Here is a 23,045-nt window from a genome sequence, read left to right on the forward strand (position 1 = left end):
AATGGCGTCTCACTAATTTAGAAGATCTTCACTTAGCCTGGAAAAAGAGTTTGTTGCTCTATAAGAAAGCCCTTCGTGAAGCTAGGACATCTTTCTACTCATCACTAATTGAAGAAAATAAGAACAACCCCAGGTTTCTTTTCAGCACTGTAGCCAGGCTGACAAAGAGTCAGAGCTCTATTGAGCTGAGTATTCCATTAACTTTAACTAGTAATGACTTCATGACTTTCTTTGCTAACAAAATTTTGACTATTAGAGAAAAAATTACTCATAACCATCCCAAAGATGTATCGTTATCTTTGGCTGCTTTCAGTGATGCCGGTATTTGGTTAGACTCTTTCTCTCCGATTGTTCTGTCTGAGTTATTTTCATTAGTTACTTCATCCAAACCATCAACATGCTTATTAGACCCCATTCCTGCCAGGCTGCTCAAGGAAGTCCTACCATTATTTAATGCTTCAATCTTAAATATGATCAATCTATCTTTGTTAGTTGGTTATGTACCACAGGCCTTTAAGGTGGCAGTAATTAAACCATTACTTAAAAAGCCATCACTTGACCCAGCTATCTTAGCTAATTATAGGCCAATCTCCAACCTTCCTTTTCTCTCAAAGATTCTTGAGAGGGTAGTTGTAAAACAGCTAACTGATCACCTGCAGAGGAATGGTCTATTTGAAGAGTTTCAGTCAGGTTTTAGAATTCATCATAGTACAGAAACAGCATTAGTGAAGGTTACAAATGATCTTCTTATGGCTTCGGACAGTGGACTTATCTCTGTGCTTGTTCTGTTGGACCTCAGTGCTGCTTTTGATACTGTTGACCATAAAATTTTATTACAGAGATTAGAGCATGTCATAGGTATTAAAGGCATTGCGCTGCGGTGGTTTGAATCATATTTGTCTAATAGATTACAGTTTGTTCATGTAAATGGGGAATCTTCTTCACAGACTAAAGTTAATTATGGAGTTCCACAAGGTTCTGTGCTAGGACCAATTTTATTCACTTTATACATGCTTCCCTTGGGCAGTATTATTAGACGGTATTGCTTAAATTTTCATTGTTACGCAGATGATACCCAGCTTTATCTATCCATGAAGCCAGAGGATACGCACCAATTAGCTAAACTGCAGGATTGTCTTACAGACATAAAGACATGGATGACCTCTAATTTCCTGCTTTTAAACTCAGATAAAACTGAAGTTATTGTACTTGGCCCCACAAATCTTAGAAGCATGGTGTCTAACCAGATCGTTACTCTGGATGGCATTTCCCTGATCTCTAGTAATACTGTGAGAAATCTTGGAGTTATTTTTGATCAGGATATGTCATTCAAAGCGCATATTAAACAAATATGTAGGACTGCCTTTTTGCATTTACGCAATATCTCTAAAATCAGAAAGGTCTTGTCTCAGAGTGATGCTGAAAAACTAATTCATGCATTTGTTTCCTCTAGGCTGGACTATTGTAATTCATTATTATCAGGTTGTCCTAAAGTTCCCTAAAAAGCCTTCAGTTGGTTCAGAATGCTGCAGCTAGAGTACTGACGGGGACTAGCAGGAGAGAGCATATCTCACCCGTGTTGGCCTCCCTTCATTGGCTTCCTGTTAATGCTAGAATAGAATTTAAAATTCTTCTTCTTACTTATAAGGTTTTGAATAATCAGGTCCCATCTTATCTTAGGGACCTCATAGTACCATATTACCCCATTAGAGCGCTTCGCTCTCAGACTGCGGGCTTACTTGTAGTTCCTAGGGTTTGTAAGAGTAGAATGGGAGGCAGAGCCTTCAGCTTTCAGGCTCCTCTCCTGTGGAACCAGCTCCCAATTCAGATCAGGGAGACAGATACCCTCTCTACCTTTAAGATTAGGCTTAAAACTTTCCTTTTCGCTAAGGCTTATAGTTAGGGCTGGATCGGGTGACCCTGGACCATCCCTTGGTTATGTTGCTTTAGACGTAGACTGTGTTTCATAATTATTGTATGGCCTTGCCTTGCAATGTGGAGCGCCTTGGGGCAACTGTTTGTTGTGATTTGGCGCTATACAAGAAAAAAGTTGATTGATTGATTGATGGGGCACCCCACAAGTACACCTCAAAAAATGTATCCCACCCAAGTGAACACATTGATACCTGTTTCACAAATAACTGGCTATCCAGTCGTGAGCTAATCCTCTGATGCCATACTTCCGTAATTTATCCAATAGTAAGGTTTCATCTATAGTATCAAATGCTTTCTGTATGTTGAAAAAAACCCTACAGTATATTGTTTATTTTCAATTGCACTTGTGATATGTTCCACAAAATCAATTTCCACCAGTGAAGTAGTACGATTTTTTTTCTAAATCCATATTGCTGCTCATTTAGTATGTGAGTTTGCATAAAAAAATCATTTAACCTCTTAAAGAATACTATTTCCAGAATTTTTGAAAATTGAGGTAATAGTGAGATTGGCCTGTAGTTTCTCACTGGATTTGAACAGCGGTATCACTTTAGCTATTTTCATCTTGGAGGGAAATCTCCCAGTCCTTAAGGACAAGTTACAGATATGAGTTAAAGGTTTAATGACACAATCAGTTATATTTTTATCAAAGACATATCAAAATCATCGTAATCAGTTGATTATTTTTCCCCCCTTTAATTTATCATTAAAATGATCTACTATACCTTTCTTTTCCTTAACAACTCTATCAGAATTTGAGTAAAAATATGTTGGGTAATCTTTCACAGCTTTTTTATTTTTGATGATTTCATTTAAGAGCTTCCAAGTACACCTGAAGTTTGTTTTATTTTTTTCCAACAAATCACTGTAATACTGCCTTTTGCAAGATCGCATAATATTAACTTGTTTTTATATGTCATGTTTATACTCAGCCTCAATTGTTCTGCATTTTAAAAATTGCATGTACAAAAAAACAATTATTTTTACATGCATTCAGCAGTCCCTTTGTGATCCAAGGTTTATCAGTATCTCGCTTGTGTCCAGCATTTAATATCAGTGGGCAATGTTTATCATATAATTTGGAGATAATGGAGATAAATGATTCATATAATTGGTCAATGCCTTCAGTGTAAATGTCATGCAATTTTGGTGCGATAAATCCGTTCTAAGATTAGCCATAGATTCCTCGGTTATTTTTAAAATTTGGAATGTCAATATGGTCGACTTTATCAACTAAGGAATTGTAAACAACAAAATCCGCAAGTGATCCCTAATGTTACTAATAAGTAATCCACCTGTTAAATTCCCAACAATAACATTTGTTCATATATTGTCAATTAGTGTTGATTTGTTTGTAGTAATCCTGGTCGGATGTGTTATCGCTGGATATAATCCCATACAGAACACAGAATCTAAGAATTCCACAATATGTATGTGGCTATGAGGATTTAGAAAATCTATGTTAAAGTCTCCACAAACAAATAAGAGCTTATTGTTTTTAGTTGAGTTGTACATTTCAGTCAACTTCTCCACAAAAATGTTTATATTCGATTCGAGGACTCTATAAATACAACTTATAATTCTGTTTTTTTTATTTTTCACATGTAATTTCCACAGTAACACATTCCATAACACCATCCAAAGAAAATGACATTTGGAACAATTTCACAGTGATAATTGGATCTCACATAAAGAGCCACACCACCACCCCATTTATTTACCCATCCATCCATCCATTTTCTTCCGCTTATCCTAGTTCGGGTCACGGGGGCAACAGCTCAAGCAAAGCCGCCCAGACCTCCCGATCCACACACACCTCCCCCAGCTCCTCCTGGGGAACCCCGAGGCGTTCCCAAGCCAGCTGAGAGACGTAGTCCCTCCAGCGTGATCTGGGTCTTCCCCGGGGTCTCCTCCTGATGGGACGTGCCCGGAACACCTCTCCAGCGAGGTGTCCAGGGGGCATCTGGAAAAGATGCCCCAGCCACCTCAGCTGGATCCTTTGGACGTGGAGGAGCAGCGGCTCGACTCTGAGCTCCTCCCGAGTGGCAGAGCTCCTCACCCTATCTCTAAGGGAGCGCCCAACCACCCTGCGGAGGAAACTCATCTCGGCCGCTTGTACTCGCGATCTTGTTCTTTCGGTCATGAGCCAAATCTCATGACCATAGGTGAAGGTCAGAACGTAGATCGATCGGTAAATCGAGAGCTTTGCCCCCCACTCAGCTCTCTCTTCACCACGACAGTCCGATACAGCGACCGCATCACTGCAGACACAGCACCGATCCGTCTATCGATCTCACGCTCCATCCGTCCCTCACTCGTGAACAAGACCCCGAGATACTTAAACTCCTCCACCTGAGGCAAGGACACCCCATCGACCTGAAGAGGGCAAGGCACCTTTTTCCGGTCGGGAACCATGGCCTAAGATTTGGAGGATCATCCGCAAACAGCAGAGATGAGATTCTGTGGTTCCCAAACCGGACCCCCTCTACACCCTGGCTGCGCCTAGAAAATCTGTCCATAAAGGTAATGAACAGAACCGGTGACAAAGGGCAGCCCTGGCGGAGGGCAACGTGCACTGGAAACAGGTTTGACTTACTACCGGCAATGCGAACCAAGCTCCTGCTGCGGTCGTACAGGGATGGGATAGCCCTTAGCAAAGGACCCCGTACTCCCGCAGCACCCCCCACAGGGCGCCTCAAGGGACACAGTCAGATGCCTTCTCCAGATCCACAAAGCACATGTGGACTGGTTGGGTGAACTCCCATGAACCCTCGAGCATCCGATGGATGGTGTAGAGCTGGTCCAGTGTGCTGCGACCAGGACGAAAACCACAGTGCTCCTCCAGAATCCAAGTTTCGACTATCGGTCGATTCTCCTCTCCAGCACTGTAATAGGCCTTACTGGGTAGGCTTGAGGAGTGTGATCCCTCTGTAGTTGGAACACACCCTCCGATCCCCCTTCTTAAACAGAGGGACCACCACCCCAGTCTGCCAGTCCAGGGGTACTGTCCCCGACCGCCACGCGATGTTGCAGAGATGTGTCAACCAAGACAGTCTTACAACATCCAGAGACTTAAGGTACTCAGGATGCATTTCGTCCACCCCAGCAGCCTTGCCACCAAGGAGCTTTCTGACCACCTCTGTGACTTTGGCCTGGGTGATGGACGAGTCCGCCTCTGAGTCCCCAGTCTCTGCTTCCTCTTCGGAAGACGTGACGATGGGATTGAGGAGATCCTGGAGCTGGGAAGCAATTAGCAATGCTACCCCAGCTCACCGCCTCTCCCCATGAGCAACGCCAGAAAAGTGGAGCATCCAGCCCCTCTCCAAGAGTTGGGTACCAGAGCCCAAGCTGTGCATGGAGGTGAGCCGACTATCTTTAGTCGGTACCTCTCAACCTCCCGCACAAGCTCAGGCTCCTTCCCCCCCAGCGAGGTGACGTTCCATGTCCCAACAGCCAGAAGCTGTGAGTGCGGACCGGGCCGCAGTGCCACCTGCCCTCGACTGCCACCCAGTCCTCTCTGCACCCAACCCCCATGGCCCCCTCTGCAGATGGTGAACCCACAGGAGGGCGGGCCCACATCACTCTTTTGGAGTGAGCCCGGCCGGGCCCCGTGGGCTAAGGCCCGACCACTAGGCACTCGCACGCGAGCCCCAACCCCAGGCCTGGCTCCAGGGTGGGGCCCCGGCTCCGCCATACCGGGCGACGTCTTGGTCCTTGATTTCGTGTCAGTCATGGGAGCTTTTGAACTGCCCTTAGTCTGGCCCGTCACCTCAGACCTGTTTGCCATGGGAGACCCTACCAGGGACACGAAGCCCCCGACAACATAGCTCCTAGGATCATCCGGGAAGGCAAACTCCCCCACCACGATAAGGTGGCAGAGGCAGCACGAACTGCCACTGTGATAAGGTGGCACAGTGGCAGCACTATCTGCCACTGTGATAAGGTGGCAGATAGTGCCAGAAACCCTATTTCTGGCAAAAAAAAAAAAAAATCATAACCCTCAAACATGACAGAATCAATATACTCATCTTTCAACCATGTATTGGTAACTGCAGTAACTGAAAAATATTTATTAGCAGTTTTTAAACAGTCCTGAATTTTGGAAAAATTCATAGAAAGGCTTGTACTACTAAAATGTATCATAGAGAATGCCCCATTTGTGAAGGAATATTGCTTAAATTGTTCCTCAGTAAAATAATTACAATGATAATTTCTGTTTTTAAGAAAGAAACAATCTGGATCAATATTATTTTCAGTGTTATGAAATCTATGTTCGGTGTTATCAAAATTTTTTAAATTGAGCTCCTGTACAGGAGTAAATTGTGAAAACTCAGTTGCCATCATAAAATAAATGTAATCCACAATCCAAGAAATGCAGTTTAGTAAGATTTGTCCATGAACAAAGGATGAAACATCCTTACTCAAAGCGTTCTGACACATATTCCTGATGCACAGTCTTCTGGCATTTTCAGGTGCATCTTTTGGTTTGATAAAAACCTTTCAGTTTTTGACCCAGACTGAATGAATTTTACCGTTTTCTAAGCAGACTTGTTTTCCTACCAGTGTCCGCATTACTCTTGGTAAGACGTTCATTTATATAAACATTTGTGCCTTTCAGCTTCCTTTCCTGTTTAAGTAATTCAGTTTTGTGCTTTCTGTTTGCAAAGTGGATGATGATAACTGGAGTGGATGTCTTATCCCAAGACGGCAGAGTGTGACATGCTTCGATATTTTCGGTATTAATGTCAGTATGTTTACTGTGGAGGAATGCAGTCACCTGTTCCTCCGTAGTTTCCTCATGTCCACCGTCCTCAGCACTAACTTCGTTACCGCTTGTGAAAAGTTCCTTGGTTTGATTTTTAGTCCGGAGATGATGACATCGTTCATTTGTGAGTACTGCTCCAAGTCAGACACCCGATTTTCCGTTTTCTGTTCTTGTTCAGAATTCTGTCTTTTTAAACTGTTTGATTTCTCCCAGCAGTTATGTAATGATGTGGTTTTATTTTATCAAAGAAGCCATTTTCATAGACATCATGTTCATGGACTCCTTTAATTTCTCCATGTCTTTTTGAAGGTTTTTTAAGGCAATGTTGCTTTCAGGATGCAGTAGGTCTTGATTAAAAACAAATCACACTGCAGTTCCCAAACACTGAAAGCCAGCTTACAGAGGCTAAGCTAGCTTTGCTGTGACGTCCCAGCTTCCCCGCAGGGATGACAAAGTTGCAGCCAATGCTGGTCATGGACTCCGACGCTCCGCTCCTGGTTGGCGGCCTCCGATGAGCCGCGGGCCTGGTTGGCAGCCTCCGACGAGCCGCGGACCTGGTTGGCGGCCTGGATGGCGGACACTGACGCGGGCGCGGACCAGGTTGGCGGACTCAGAACGTGGCCGTGGGCCTGGTTGGCGGACTCCGAACTTGGCCACGGGCTGTAACAATCCGGTTCCAGAACTACTTTTGATTCAAATGGTAAGGCCGTCGATACAAACGCCGAGCGTCTGCTCTGCTGCTCGCTCCACTCCATTATAAAATAGGTAGCTGACATTTTTCAGGGGTGGTCATAAATTTTGCAAAGTTTCTGTAATAATTTTAACTGAAAGTGCATGAAATTAAAATGAGAAAGTTTTGTGAATAATTGTATTTATTATTTGGCACATTTAGTTGATGTCAGGTTTTACAACTGACAACGTCCATTGTTCACTGGTGTTATGTAATATCCCTAATTTCTCCAAAAACATTACTTCTAAGGTGTTCATCCTTAGCCCAAAATACACAAGCATACCAAGCGGCAAATGTCAGCTCTTCCCAGTTTCTCCATGATGGAATTTACACACACGTACACAGAGACCACTTGGCTTTTAATATATAGATGATTTACCGCCCTCTGCTGGAATGGTGTGTGAGTCCAGAATTTCATTATCAGCATCCATTGTTTACTGTTGTTACATAATATCCCTAATTTCTCCAAAAATAATAGTCACATTAACTTTCTGTTTTTGCGGCGTTCATCCTTGATCCAAAAAAACATGTTTACCAAACAGCACACGTTAGCTCTCCCCAGTTTCTCTGTGATCGAACGCATGCACACGCATGCATACACGCACACAGAGGCCACTTGGCTTTCAGTATACAGTGGCTTGCAAAAGTATTCTGCCCCATGGTATTTCACACATTTTAATTTGTTTATGCCATTTCAAATACAAAAAGTAAATATAAAAATTTTTAAAATTATGTTCCTTAAACTCAAACTGAAAACAAATCTCTACAACTTGATATAAATAAATATAAAAGCCAAGATGATGGGTTGCATAAGTAATGGGCCCCTTTGGTATAATACCTGTAAATAATCAGCTTTATTGCCAGTTTTCTTCAGACAAGTCAGGAGATGGATACATGAACATTTCCAAGTCACTGAATATGTCTTGGAATTTACTTACATAAATTATGAAGAAATACAAACAGTATGGCACTCTATGGTAAATCTGCATGGAGTAGACAGTTCTCAAAAATTGAGTGACTGTGCAAGAAAGAGATAAGTGAGGAAAGCCACCAAGATGCTCAGACAACCCAGAAGAAGTTATAGACTTCTCTGGCTGTGATTGAAGGAATTATGCACAGTGCAAGTTTTGATGATGTGGTATAGAGGAGGATTTTCTTTAAAAAAAAAAAAAAAGACCTGAAAGTTGAGCAATTTGCCAGAAGGTACATCTGAGAAGCAAGCCTAGATGTGATGTTTTAGTGAAAGAAAATGAAAACGATAACACTGCATGTTTGGAGGAGTAAAGGTGAGGCTTTCAAACCTAAGAACACTGTACCACCTGTCAAGCATGGTGGTGGTATCATCAAGTTCTGGGGCTGTTTTTGCTGTCAGTGGTGCTGGTGCATTGCGCAACGTGGATAAATAATAAAGAAGGACTACCTCCAAATTCTTCAACATTACATCAAGTCAACAGCTAGATGGTTGAAACTTGGCCACAGTGGAGAGCTGGAACAGGACAGTGATCCAAAAACATACATCAAACCTGGTTGCCATTTGGATAAAGCAGGCTAACATTAATCTTCTGAAGTGGCCTTCCCAAAGCTCTGACCTCAACCCTATCGAAAATTTGTGGACTACACTTAAAAGCCAGGTCCATGGCAGGAAACCAACCAATTAAAACCAACTGTACCAGTTCTGCCAAGAAAGGTCAAATATCCAGCCAGAATTATGCCAGAAGCTTATTGATGTGTTTCAGTGGTTCAGTGGTCCATGTGTTTGACATGATGGTCATGAAACATCAGATTGCCATCACGTTTGTGTTTCTTGATTATTTCATTTGTTCATTTGCCATTATTAAACATATGATCGCCATCATCACATCTACCATAGTCAATATGTAAGCGTAGAATAGCACTTAGCATTGCTAAGTGTTAGCTTTCCCATTGAAATTGTGTTAAGAGACATCCGCTGTTATCACCTTACACTGCTTCATGGTCACACTGTTCCAAGATAAACCTGCACCACTTGGTCATAGACTACCAAAAGTCCATTGTAGATGAAAGCATCTTCAGGTAGTTTTAAAACGTATTCACAGAATCACTGGAATAAAATGCTAAAGGCCACTCATTCCTAATTTTAGGTGCTACAGCCTCAAACAGTTTCTTCAGTGGTTTTGAGATTAGTACAAAGAAGCTTCATTAAGAATGTGGAGTTTTAGTTGGTTAAAGATTGACGGGGGAGTGTGACAGTATATCTAAACATTGAAAGTCTTCTTATGTAGTAGTATGCCAAGACATTCATCCAACCAGTCCTACTTCAGTTCAGTTTCAATTTATTAAACTTACAGAGCTCCAAATCACAACGTCGTCATCTCAAGGCACTTCACATAAAACAACTCACAATAAAACCAAAACAAATTAAATGAAAAAAATCAAAGAGCATGATGAAAAGGTTAAAAACATGATAAAAAGGTAAAAAATAAATAAAAGAATAAAAAGCAATATATTAATCATATAAAATAGCAAATAAATGAGCCTTCAGACGTGACTTAAAAGTCTCCACAGAGTCTGACTGCCTCACTAAAACAGGGAGATCATTCCACAGGACTGGGGCACGATAGGAAAAAGCTTTATGTCCCACAGACTTTTTATTCACCCTAGGGACACAGAGCAATCCTGCATCCTGTGAGCGCAGCCCGGGCTGCCAAGTAGGGTGGTGCCAGTCCGTGAACAACTTTATAGGCCAGTAGCAGGACCTTAAAATCTGATCTCGCAGAGACAGGCAGCCAGTGAAGAGACGCCAAAATGGGAATAATGTGGTCAAACCTTATGCTTTGTGTCAAGAGTCTGGCAGCAGTGTTTTGAACCAATTGAAGACCCCTAATTCTGAACAGCGGCAACCCAGAAAATAAAACATTGCAATAATCTAATCTAGAGGAAACAAATGGATGTATCAGGGTCTCAGCATCAGCCATAGACAGGATGGGACAAATCTTCTCTATATTTCACAGATGGAAGAAAGCAGCCCTTGTGATGTCTTATTACCCCAAGGTTCCTCACTTTGTGTGTTTGTGTGTTATCATGTATAGCACACAAACCTAAACTAAGTCCTAGCTGGTCAAACTGATGCCGATGTCTCGCTGGACCAAGAACCATCATTTCAGTCTTATCATAGTTCAAAAGCTGGAAATTACTACTTGCCTTAATAATTATGTTTTGGGCAATTTTGGTGCTATAGCCTTGTTAAAGGTTACACCTACCCCCTAATATTTGGCCATGTGCACACACAATAGTCTCAAATACGCTAACACTGGGCTTCTCCTGTCTCTGTGTTATAGCCAGACAAAATGAAAGAATTTTAAAAAGTGCAGAGGTGCTAAATCTTGAATTGCCTTTAATGGCCGATTGAGGCTAACTCCAAAAGATTATTACTCCCCATAGAAGCTCATGTCAAATTGTCAAATTTTCGACACTCATTTTTCAGCAGGACAATGCAAAACCACATTCTGCACACATTATAAAGGCATGGCTGCAGAAGAACAGGGTGCAGATATTTGACTCGTCTGCCTGCAATTCTGACCCATCCCCAACAGAGAATATGTGGAGAATTTTGAAATGAAAAATCAAATGATGTAGCATTACACACCTCCAAGATTTGCTTGCAGGAGGAATGGGACAAAATAACACTTGAAGAGAAGGAATAACAGCTTTATAAAACTGTAAATGTGTTGCAGGCTTTAATTGCAGGAATGGATCTTAACAAATTGAATAAAGCTGACCACACAAAATATGCAATATATTGTGTTCATACTACCTGCAATGAAAGAAAAATCAAAGTAAATATCAGAATCACTTTTTTCCCTTTAATTTCCATTTTACCTACCATCTCAACTTTTTACTGTTTTGGAGTTGTACTAAAGGACCATCTAAGATGTCTGTGTTCCAGTATTTCTGTTGAGTGAAGTTTTATTATTATTTAATTTCTATATTAGCACTGTTAGCAGTAATTAGCAGGTATCGAACATTTGGTGATGTTATCTCTACTGTTACTCCACAGTTGCTGAGGCAATAATCTGGCTATGGATTTTACAACGTGCACCCAAGCCAGTAGTTATGAAAATCATAGGCTAGTCTCCAAAAATATGTGTAAATAAAGCACAGAAGCAAGATACTAAGCCTGCTAGTTTTGGCTTGTTTGTAGATGTCTGAGATGGGGGTGTGTTTGGGCTTCATTCGTCCTATCCAGGTCTCACCTCTTTTGTCCACATTCTACTTCTTTACCCATTCACAGGATGGTCAGGAGTTAGGCGGAGTCTATACCCAATGTCACGCCATTTCATGATGGCATCACAAAAAATAAATTAATCTATTAGTTAGTTATACCATCACAAAAAGTGCCACATTTTTGTGACAAGAGCACAAATTCATTTGATGACGGTATCACGAAATCTGGGGTGACGCCAGTGGGGGGGGGGGGGGGGGGTCTGTGGTAGTGATGGTTAGGTTTAGGGCAGTGGTCTCCAAACTATTCCAGAAAGGGTCGAGAGGGTGCAGGTTTTCTTTGCAGCCACTGACTTCAGCAAGTGATTTCACTGATTAACATCACTTGGAGCAGGTGGGATGAGTTCATCAGTGAAATCACCTGCTGAAGTCATTGGCTGCAAAGAAAACCTGCACCCTCTCGGCCCTTTCTGGAATAGTTTGGACACCACTGGTTTAGGTGAATGGGGTAGGGTTAGAAAAAAAATGCACGTCATGTCATTTCGTGATGGGAGCATGAAAAAAAAGCATGAGCCTGGGCTGGTGGAGTCAGGCGCCGCCATTATGGCGACGTTTGGAAATGCCCCATTTGACCTTAAAACCCGTGTCCCGACAAGATGATCTACCCGTCGAGAGGATCTCCACCGTGCAACTGCGCATGCGCACACATGCACAGTTTTCTCTCTCCTGGGCTTTAACACCTCCCCCCATCAAGTTTATCTACCTCTACCATGCAACTGCGCATGCGCATGTCCCCATCGCGATGAACTCCCCGTCATCTAACGACAATATTCTGCTTTAAAGACAGTGTGTGTGTGTACACACAAGTCTTTACTTTTTTTAAATTGAAAAGACACATGACTGTATTTTTATGTACAGACAAAACTTGTGTGGGTTTTCTACTTTTCTTCGGTAGCTGAGCTCAACTCGTTGGGTTAGGTGCGCGTGCACAGTTGGGTGGTGGAGCGCATCTCGATGGGACACGGCCACTGAAGAAAACCTGTGTAAGTTTTGTCTTTACATAAAAATACAGTAATAAGTGTCTTTTCAATTTAAAAAAGTAAAGACTTGCATGTACACTGCTGTCTTTACAGCAGAATATTGTTAGATGCACACGTAACTATCGATTTGCGCTGTGGGAATATCAGTTCGATGGGGCAGTTCATCTCGACAGAACACCGGCGCTTCGGAACAGAATATCTACGGGTGACATGTATACAGTCTATGGCTGTGACCTGTCACCTAAGGCCCAGTGAGTTTCAAGGAGTTCCCGGTGTACGTACGATGGCGGAATCTGAACCGTTTGAGAAATCACAGATCTTCATTGCAGAACTGAAACAACACTTTCTTGCTGTAACTTTTTCTGTGGGTCGTGTCTTTAAATTTGACAGTCTGTGGCACGTGTGTGTGGAGATGACCTCATTCTGCTGATGCTGCTGCTGTACTGAATAGTTCTGTGTGGATGCTTCATTTCGGTGGCTTTGAGACGTTTTGGGTCTCTGCCAGAGCGCTTTATCTCTGTATTTAAGTAAATAGAGGGGAATCATTACTGGGTTTGAGTGAAATTGAGTTTAAGTCACTCACACAGAAGCTTTTGGACATACTGTACCATCGGTGTAGCCAAAGTCTTTCCCTGACTTTAATTGCTGCTCGTGACTGACCTCAGATATCCTGTAAGTGCTGGTAGTCCTGACCAGTGGAGGATTCATATTTTAAAAGTAGGACAGAAATGAAAAGGAAGAAGCAAGAGTGGGGGGGGGGCACGAAGGCATGAAAACTGCATTAGGCAGTGGCAGCCAACACACAGAGAAAGATGTGAATGATTCAAGAGGCAAATACATTAATAATGCAGTATTCCTCTCTCCATCCCAGTATCCCTCTCCCTCTCTCTGCCTGCACTTCCCTTACGCTCTTCCTCCACCTTTTTTTGTTTTTTAGTATGTTTGTCCTTCATTCTTTTCTTTTTTTTTCCTAACCTGTATTTTATCTCTTTCTTGTCCAATCACTGACCTAACCAGTAGGGGGAGCTCTCCCCATCAAACATCTGACCCTTTCCTCACCTACTGTGTGTTGATTTGACAGCATGCACAACTGAGACAATTTTTCCTAAAACTGTTGTTTAATGAGCTAAAGTAATTTCAGCAGCCTGGTGAATGGATTTCCCCCCCCCCCCCCCCTGTGGCACTTGTGTAGATGTTTGTCAAATATGTGTCCACTGGTCTGTATCTCCTGCGTCACCCTGATCAGTGCTCTAAAAGTCAGCACCCTCACCTCAATCACCTCAGCCATGGACAGGAATGACCTGGCCGCAGGAAATAATGACCTTGATTTAATTGCAACACTGGTAATCCGTCAGGAGGTTTTTAATTACCTGCCCATGTTTCTCTCTCTCTCTCTCTCCCTCTCTCTCTCTCTCCTGCAGAACAGAGCTCTAGTGGGCAGCATAACCAGGTTATGTGACAATGCCATAGCCCTAGAATCTTTCAAGGGCTCTGAGAGAGATACCAACCCACTCTACAAAGATTACCATGGTAAGAGCACACACTCTCGTACGTTTCCGTCGCTTTTGCAGCAAACACACACTTGCATAGGCAGTGCATTAAGGCCAGGGCTGGGCTGTGGGTGGAGGCAGGGCAGCCCCTTGCAGGCCAGGCTGTCAGCGTGCGTTAGCGTGCTGCTGCTCAATCAGACGTGCGCCTCAGTAGACAAGCCAGGGGGGATTCAGCTGCCACACCGTACCCCTTCTCCTCCCCCCTCCCAAAAAGCAGAGCCTCTCTCTCTCTCTTTCTCTTTCTCTTTCTCTCTCTCTCCTCTTGCCTTGCCCCCTCTCCTTCCCCAGTCCCGTACCCCTGAGGCTCTGGAGCAGAGCAGACCAACACGAGGGGGAATCGATATTCTCACCATCACTCTCTCTTCCTCTCCACCTCTATCACTTGATCTCTCGCTCAATGTCTCCATGGCCAGCATTCCCTGCTAATAAATGGCGGGCTAGGCTTTCAGTAAGGAAGAGGATGGCACTGCAGAGGCAGGGAGGGCACTGCAGTTTGCCTCTGCTCTCCCACTTCTCATCGTCACTTTTCTTTTCAGGCTTTGCCATTTTTTTCACTGTTGCTTCCCTATTTTCTATCACACTCTCCGCACATAAAGGTCAGTTTAAGTAAAGGGAGTATTTTTAGTGGCGCCTCTCGAACTCTCCCAGTCACTCTTGTGCTTTTCGCTCTCTTTTTGCCCCCCACCCCGCCTGTCCTCGGGTTAGACAGCCCTACTTACGACAAATGAAGGCATGAGTGGCGAAAACACTCGCTGTGAGATTGTGAAGTTGTCCGACATTGTTTTATTTAAATGACCCATTTTGTTGTGATCGCATTCCTTTGCATATGCATTCCTAAAGGCTGGTGACAATTTATTTTTCAGACCGAGTGCGATTAATATTGTATCTGACCGACTCTTCAGAATGTCGTTGGCTACTGTTAAACCAGTCACAGGGGTTGTGGTTGGGTTATGAAATACGTTTGTGTGTGTGTGTCTGTTTGGATGTGTGTTCAGGAGCGCAAACACATCTGGTACAAGCGTGACAGTGCGCGTGCACGTGTGTTTGCGGCAGCAGTTCAGGGCGGCTCAAAGCATGCTGGGAAGCCTGTCACTGCAAATCAGGCACAGGAAAATCACCCAAGTGCACAGAGGAGAAAACCCACCATCCCCCTCTTTCTCTGTCTGTCTCCCTTTCTCCATTAGTCCCTCCAACTCTTCTTTCTTTCTCATTTTAATTTTTATCAAGATACTTCTGCTTTACTTTTCTTAAATGTATCTCGATGGTTAAAAGTGGGGAAACAACATTAAAGTGGAGCTTCCTGTTGTCTTTTTGGGGGAAATCGGTAGCTTATAGGTTTTTTGCTGTCTCTTATCACTCTAATTGGTCTTAATAGATGGAAAATGTCCTGCACAATGCAACCATAATTGAGTTTGTGTAATATGTAGGTACTGACATATGTGTTGGTCCCACTTATACTGTGGAAGTTTTGACTCGAGTGTGCTATTAAACGAATTTCACGACTGTGCCATATTTCCATTGGACTATATTCAAACTGTGACATTTGGTACAAATGCTGATGTAAAACAATCATGTCTTTCTTGTCTTCTTAGGGCTGTGTAATACTGTCAGAAAACTGACATTGTGATGTTTTTGTCTGAGATACATTGCAGTGTGAAAAAAAATACAGGAATTTACAATATATAACTTGAATAGCGCTTTTTGGAAAGAATGACATTCTAGCATGATTAGGATGAGTTTATAGGGCAATTCATCTGCACAAAAAAATAAGATGTCAATTCAAAAAAAATATTGAAAGATGAAGCAACCTCTTTTTGGTCAGTATCATCCTGGAGCCATTTCTGTTTTTTTCATTCTGTTTGCCTCATTTTCAGCACAGTTTTGGCCAAAGATAATGGAGCTGTGTTAAGCTAAGGTATACTACTCCACCACTGAGAAGAGCACAACTACAACACAAAGGAACCATACGGTTCTAACATTTTGACATTTCAGAGTAAAACTCCTGAATATCAAGCCTGCTTAAGAGTAGGAATGCTTAAAAAAATAGTTAACAGCAATGTCATTAGTTTGAGGTTGGTTATGTGTGGTGTCCGGCACACAGGGGCACATTTCAAGAAACCTCCTTCCTTAGAGGTTAATGCCAGTGGGAACAGACAAGCACCGGAGGTTGTGACAACTTGTGGATAACTTGATGTGCAGCATCTGCATTTTGCTTACTAGCAATAACACAATAAAAAAAACCTCTTTGCATGCAAGAACCCTTAAGTAGTAAACATCTGTCCTTCAGGGGTGTTTGCACCCTTCAGTGGTCTCGGCGCATTACATGGCTTTGTCTGTGACTGCGCAGGCCGATGCATGAATGACAATATCTACTGCGTAAGTCACACATGAAGGTTGACAAAGTCTGGTGTATCAGTCTTTCCTTCTGTTGACCCATTCTATCTTGAACCTTCTTGCCACTTGATCTCTGCCCTTTTGATACCCTCCTTGACCGCCCTCTTCCCATTATTTCATCCTTTGGCTAGTTCCTCCCAAATATCTGTGTCAATGCTGGTCTCCTTGAGGTCCCCCAGAGTTCTCTTGCTACAGCTAACTGATAACCGATAATTTTCAATTTTGTCTCCCGTACGCTCTCAGCTACTAACAAGCCGATTTTGAGTTTAAACACCACCAAAGCTTCTAATAGAATCAAAGACGATCACAAACCGAAACACACCCAATGAGCCAGCGCTTCTGCCTTTGTGCGCCCTGCCCACTGCTGTAGGGAAGCATCATTTACCTTGACAGCATACAGTGGTCCAGCCATGAGGCAGAGGTCTTGAAATGGAAAGCAGGTTTGACTTATGGTTTTGATTTATAAATCAAATTAATCCGGATAGAATAACTATGTTAAACTCTAAAAATGTCCAAAGTGATATATATAACACATATCTGTTAATTGTAAAATAATGCACTAATTCTGAAGATTTGAAAATTAACACAAAGATGCCCAAAGGGATTATGGGTAAATTTAGCCTCCACTCATACTGATTGGTTGATTAATTCATTCTATGTAAACCAACACAAGTGAATTAATGTAACATGTGTTGGTGTTTACAAATAAATGTGCTTTAGTAAAATATGTCTTTTTTTTTTTCATTGTAAAAAAAGGCATTTGTAAAGCCGAAAAGTCTGTTAAAATGTAATGGAGGATTTTCAAGATCCCGCTAGACAGTGCCTAAATGCATGCGTGATGACGTCACAACTCTGTCAGTTTAGGGAGACGCGGTTTCTTTCAATAACAAGAACTGTCAAAAAAAACTTTCTTGTGTGTGGTTGGAGTTGCGTGGTGATAGGAATAGCCTTTTGAATGCTCGAATAATGATGTCAGTCGCACAAAGAATATAATAATTATAATTATATACCGATAATTATCGGTTATCGGATTAGCTGAACAGTGCCCACTGCTGGTCGTGGATGCAGTGAAGCACAGCATCAGCGCATGCTCCCAGACTTGACATGTTCAGTGTTCCACAGTGTGACAGTTGCATGTGTGCACATTGCCAATATGCTGAAACTATATCAGAATCGAATCAGAATCAGAATCGCCTTTATTGTCATTGTAATTTGCATTGCAACGAGGTTTGAGTGCAACTCCAAAAGGTGCTTTTTTCGAGGTTAGCCAAATAAAAGATAATAAAATAAAATTTAACAAAATCAATTATCTAAATATATGTATAACTAAAAATAAAATGTGGACAAAATATAAAATGTAAAACGAGAAATTATTAGCTCTCCAACTATATATCGTGTGACGCTAAACTTAATGATGCCCTGCTTTGCTGACAGCTGCAACTTTTGGGATCTTGGGGTCTCCTGTTGGTAGTTGATGGCAAAAGATTCCTAATGCAAATATTGTCCAGCTATTTTCTGCTTCTGAAATTATGATTCTTTGTCTAAACATTGCTGTAATTCTACACCATTCAGTCATTAGGATGTAAATGCACTCATTAAATCGGAAAGTCTCCACTCATTGGAAGGTTTATTTTTTGTGTGTGTGGGTTTTTTTTTTTTTTTTTTTACAATGTGGTGTTTATTACACTGTTACTTCAAAGGAACACTTTGAAAATGGGTATTATTTAAATGGAAATAATACTTGCGCAATGTGTGTAAGATGAGCATAGTTTGCTTCCCAATGTTTTGTTTTGATGTTGATTTGTTCCACCTTCAATGTGCTCTTTTTGCTCCTATGCAGGTCTTCTACATGTGCGTCAGGTACCACACCTGAACTGTCTAGCAAGTCAACTCCCTGACCACAAGGACCTGGCATTAACTCAGAGGAAACAATTTAGCATTGAGGTATGTTGTCAGCAAGCCTCAGCACCCCCAAGCGTTCTTCATAAACAAATGTTTGGTACAGCAGTCATAACCACAAGATGTATTTTTAATGTTACCTGCCAGTCTGAGGTTTTACTTTGTAGACTGGCCTAAAACTCTCCCTCAAATGTTTTTTTTTTTTTTTTTTTTTTTTTTTTTTGCAACTTGATAAACATATCAAAATGGGAGCTCAGTTTAAATGCAGAGTAATTATTTATTGAGAAGGCCATTACATTTAATACCTGCATGTTCACGCCATTCTTAATGGTGCTGAAATTAACAAGTGATGCCACTGAGCAGTGTCTCACATCAGCCTAGCTCTGCCAGACTGCCTTTGCTTTTACCTGCTACTAGGTGCTAAAATCAAAGGTGAGACTATTGATTATTCACTGTTGTTACCCTGCTCAAGTCAGTATAACCACATGAGGTGATTTAATGTTCAAAATATTGGTGGATATGCATTGAAATAAATACAGCTGGTAGTTTTAAATTGGGGAAAAACGTTTATATTTTGTTTGTGATGAGTGTACGACTGAATGGTGTGGCCTAAATTTATATCAAGGTCTAATTTTAAGCATCAACAGTACTATATGTCATGGTAGCTTCCTTCTTCTTAAAATTTCAATATGTAGTGTAAATGCTCCTGAAGTGGTGAACTGCTTTTTTGAGAACTACATGGCAGCTATGACTGTACTCTTAACTATATTATGACAGCATAATGCACATGGTACAGAGGTATTTTAAGAATATTTATTGAACAAAATGGACAATTTTCAGGTTGCGCCGCCATCTTGAAACCAAAACGTCCGGTTAGGGAGCCTCTCGCTCGCGTTTGGTGTCATTAGAAACAACAGCTTGTTATGATGCCTCACGGAGCCGCTGACCCGATCGGATGTTATGATGCCTCATGGAGCGGCTAACCGATCGGATGTTATGACGCCTCACGGAGCGGCTAACCGATTGGATGTAATGACCCCTTACGGTGCGGCTAACCGATCGGATGTTATGGACGCCTCACGGAGAGGCTAACCGATGGGATGTAATGACCCCTTACGGGCGGCTAACCGATCGGATGTTATGATGCCTCACGGAGCGGCTAACCGATTGGATGTTATGACCCCTTACGATGTGGCTAACCGATCGGATGTAATGACCCCTTGCGGTGCGGCTAACCGATCGGATGTTATGACGCCTCACGGAGAGGCTAACCGAGTGGATGTAATGACCCCTTACGGTGGCAGCTAACCGATCAGATGTTATGACGCCTCACGGAGCGGCTAACCGATTGGATGTTATGACCCCTTACGATGTGGCTAACCGATCGGATGTAATGACCCCTTACGTTGCGGCTAACCGATCAAAGCTGGACGTAAGTCCAGATTTCTTGTTTCATTTTGGTTTCGGTCTCCTTTGTTAGTGCCGTGTGACCAGGGCTTTACATTTGTTGGTAGGAAAGTTCAACGACCAAAATACCAACATTCTGGGCGCAATGAACATGTTTTCACTATTATTTGATTTCTTTGTGCGACTGACATTGTTATTCAAGTATTCAAAAGGCTAGTCCTACCTCTACACAACTCCAGCCACACACAAGAAAATTCTTGACAGTTCTTGTTGTTGAACAAAACCACGTCTCCCTAACTGGAAAGAGTGGTGACGTCATCATGCATGCGCGTAGGCGCTGCTCTATCGCAACTTGAAAATCATCCATTGCAATATAATTGAAAAAAAAAAAAATTCAAATCTGTTTCCCTGTAACGCCAGTCTTGAAAAACACTTTCATGAAATATATAAATCAAGCTGCACAAAGTGAAAAAACAACTAACGATTACAGATCTCACTCTTATCTTCCCACCTCCGCTCAACGATTTATCAGATGTTTTTGGGAGATTCATTCTTTTGATTTCTTCAGGTGATAGAAAGATTTCTTGTGTTACCGCTCCTTGCAACCACTGTCGCCTGACAGTTTGCAAATGATCTTATTCTACTCATTGAGTGTTTTACAGTGGATGTTCCACTGGTCTTTTTGGCCAACTTCTGTTTGTCATGTACTGCTTTTTGCCTTTTTTTTGATGAGCTCTTGCATTTTCCAGACAATTCACTGGCACAGACTGATGGCATTGAAGCCTGCTCAAGCAAGACAACGCACTAATATGTATACCCATGCAATGTTGAACTCAGTGTTTGGTCATGGACGCGTTAACAGAACTTTTGAGGCAGTAATGTTCCAAATTAACAACCCTGTAACTAACGGACAGCTCTTTGGAACCACATCATAATACCTGGTTGGTAGTTCACTCTACAAGTTCTCTAAGAGATTTCCAATCAAACTAAAGCGAAAACTGTGCTCCAGTGCGACGGAAACAAACGTAAAGGCTTTAAGGCACAGTAGCTGTACTGACATTAACTTTGTCTGGTTGATCATTGTTCATTGTTTTCCCAGCATTTCTCTGCAGGCAGCAGCTACAAGTTCTAGAGTACAAGCTAATGTGAATGATTGTATTATTTTGAGATCAAAATTCCCTCTGCTGCTCCCATTCAAAATAATATTTTGAGATCTAAAACAAGAATCGGCCATCACAAACACATTTTTTTTTTATGAAAAGTTTATAGTTTTTTTTGTGGTTACATTGTGGCATAAAATCTTTGTTAGCGCTTCTCGGGGAGTTGAGACAATAGAGTGTATTCCTTGTTTAATTTAGATTTATGATTTTTCGTCCCCTTGCTGTCAGACACATCCATTTTGCTGGTGTCACATCTTCACTTTCACTTAGCACAATTGACTTGTCACTGAATTACCATCCTTGACACAAATTAAAGAGCCCTTCTGTTAGCTCAGGCTCATGATTGGTCCTCATTACATTATCATTACCTTATCACACCCCTCTAGTCCCTGGCTATTATTGGATCCTATTGTCTCAAGAAGTAGGTTAGCTGGAGGAGAGAATTGCCCACCCCCAAACCTACAGCATGTCCTGTGGTGAACCCCTTCTTATTTTCTGCCTGGCCTTGTCATGCTTCTGACCATTCTCTTACCTGCTTTGGTTCCCCCCCTTCTCTGATTATCTGAATAGGCTACTCTTGTATATATTTATGAGATCCATAAAAGTCAAGGTGGTTATCCTCTGTGGTCTTGTAATTAGGGCTCTGTATTGCCTGGTTAGTCCTAGAGCATGCCTGTACCTACATGGAGCGTGGGTACTGTGTCACATTGTTCGGCCCAAGCTTTGTCTCACCCTGTCGTTAAAAGAGCTTTATTAGAGTTTACTGTTAAATGGGAGCCACGGCCTTGCATTGCCCTCACAGTCGAATACAGACAATTTAAAGAAAATTAGATAGAGACTCAGGCAGGCTCTTCATTTCTTTTTAAATGGCCAAGAGTTTTTGGTACTAGTATGTGTTATATGAACTGCCAATGAATATCTTTGGCTGTGGCTTACTGTTATGTGCCAGGGAATTTCCCAAAGAACACAGTAGTGTGTCACCAGTCATGCATCAAATCAGTCAAAGCAGATTAGTCATTGTAACACGCTATTATCTTATCGTGTTGTGCACTCTGGCTATGTGATTGACAGTCATTAATTTGAGTATCACCTGGTGTGGAGGTGACACAAAAGTGTGAGTCCATTTTTGTAATGCTTCTTGGAGTAGTCAATAGTCTGACATGCACACACCTATATAGGTTTGCACGAACACACCATTGTACTACATGGCTCAATATAACAGTGTTTGACCTGCCAGTTAACTGCTTCGGTGGACAGCTGATTGACACGAGAAATGGTGATTGGATTCTAAACACAGTGTCTGACATGTGACAACCCACACCGTCCCTGCTAATCACCTCATTTACTCAAACTACAGGACTGCTGTGCCTAGGGCCACATAATACTTACATTACTGGTCTTTTCTGGGATTTCACTGCTCACTGGTGTATTTTCATCTCTGCATCCATTATAGTCCTGCGAGGGTGTCTTGGCATCATGGAGTTGTTCTCCCATGGTATTTTCTGAATTACAGATTCCGTGCCTTTCGAGTATGTGATGTCATTTTTGAATGACAGGTAACTGATGGTGTTGGCTTCACACCAGTTGGATCGGACAGCTGCATGCCATCCCAGCTACACATGGTGTCATCCTCTTAGCTAATTTCCTAACTACTGTTTGACTCATGCCTGTGTCACGTAGTAGTGCACAAATGTTTTTGTCAATAACAATAGTTTTTGAATTGAATAATTATTTTTCTGTTATCCAAGTCCAGCATATAACATGTCGTAATAATTCAGTTGATTTCGTGATAAGGTTACCATGGTAATAGCTGACATTTCCAAAAGTTCAAGCTGCGGTTGATGAACAGTAATTAGCCATGACGCCTGAAGCCGGAATTAACCCATGGCTTTGTCTGAGCAGGTAAAGGAGTGTTTGGTGCTTTGACAAGATTAACACCTACTCTTAGACACATACACAAACATT

At 42.1% G+C, this 23,045-nt stretch overlaps 1 protein-coding gene across 1 annotated transcript in view; it reads left to right on the forward strand.

The window, feature by feature from the left end:
* The window catches only part of elp4 (elongator acetyltransferase complex subunit 4), a 234,993-nt gene that overhangs the window by 87,728 nt on the left and 124,220 nt on the right, over positions 1 to 23,045 (forward strand). Inside the window, exon 8 of the mRNA XM_034188702.1 lies at positions 14,092 to 14,200. Within this exon, the coding sequence (XP_034044593.1) occupies positions 14,092 to 14,200 (109 nt within the window). The remainder of the gene's footprint in view (positions 1 to 14,091; positions 14,201 to 23,045) is intronic.

The sequence above is a fragment of the Thalassophryne amazonica genome, chromosome 2, assembly GCF_902500255.1.
Source record: "Thalassophryne amazonica chromosome 2, fThaAma1.1, whole genome shotgun sequence".
NCBI lineage: Eukaryota > Metazoa > Chordata > Actinopteri > Batrachoidiformes > Batrachoididae > Thalassophryne > Thalassophryne amazonica.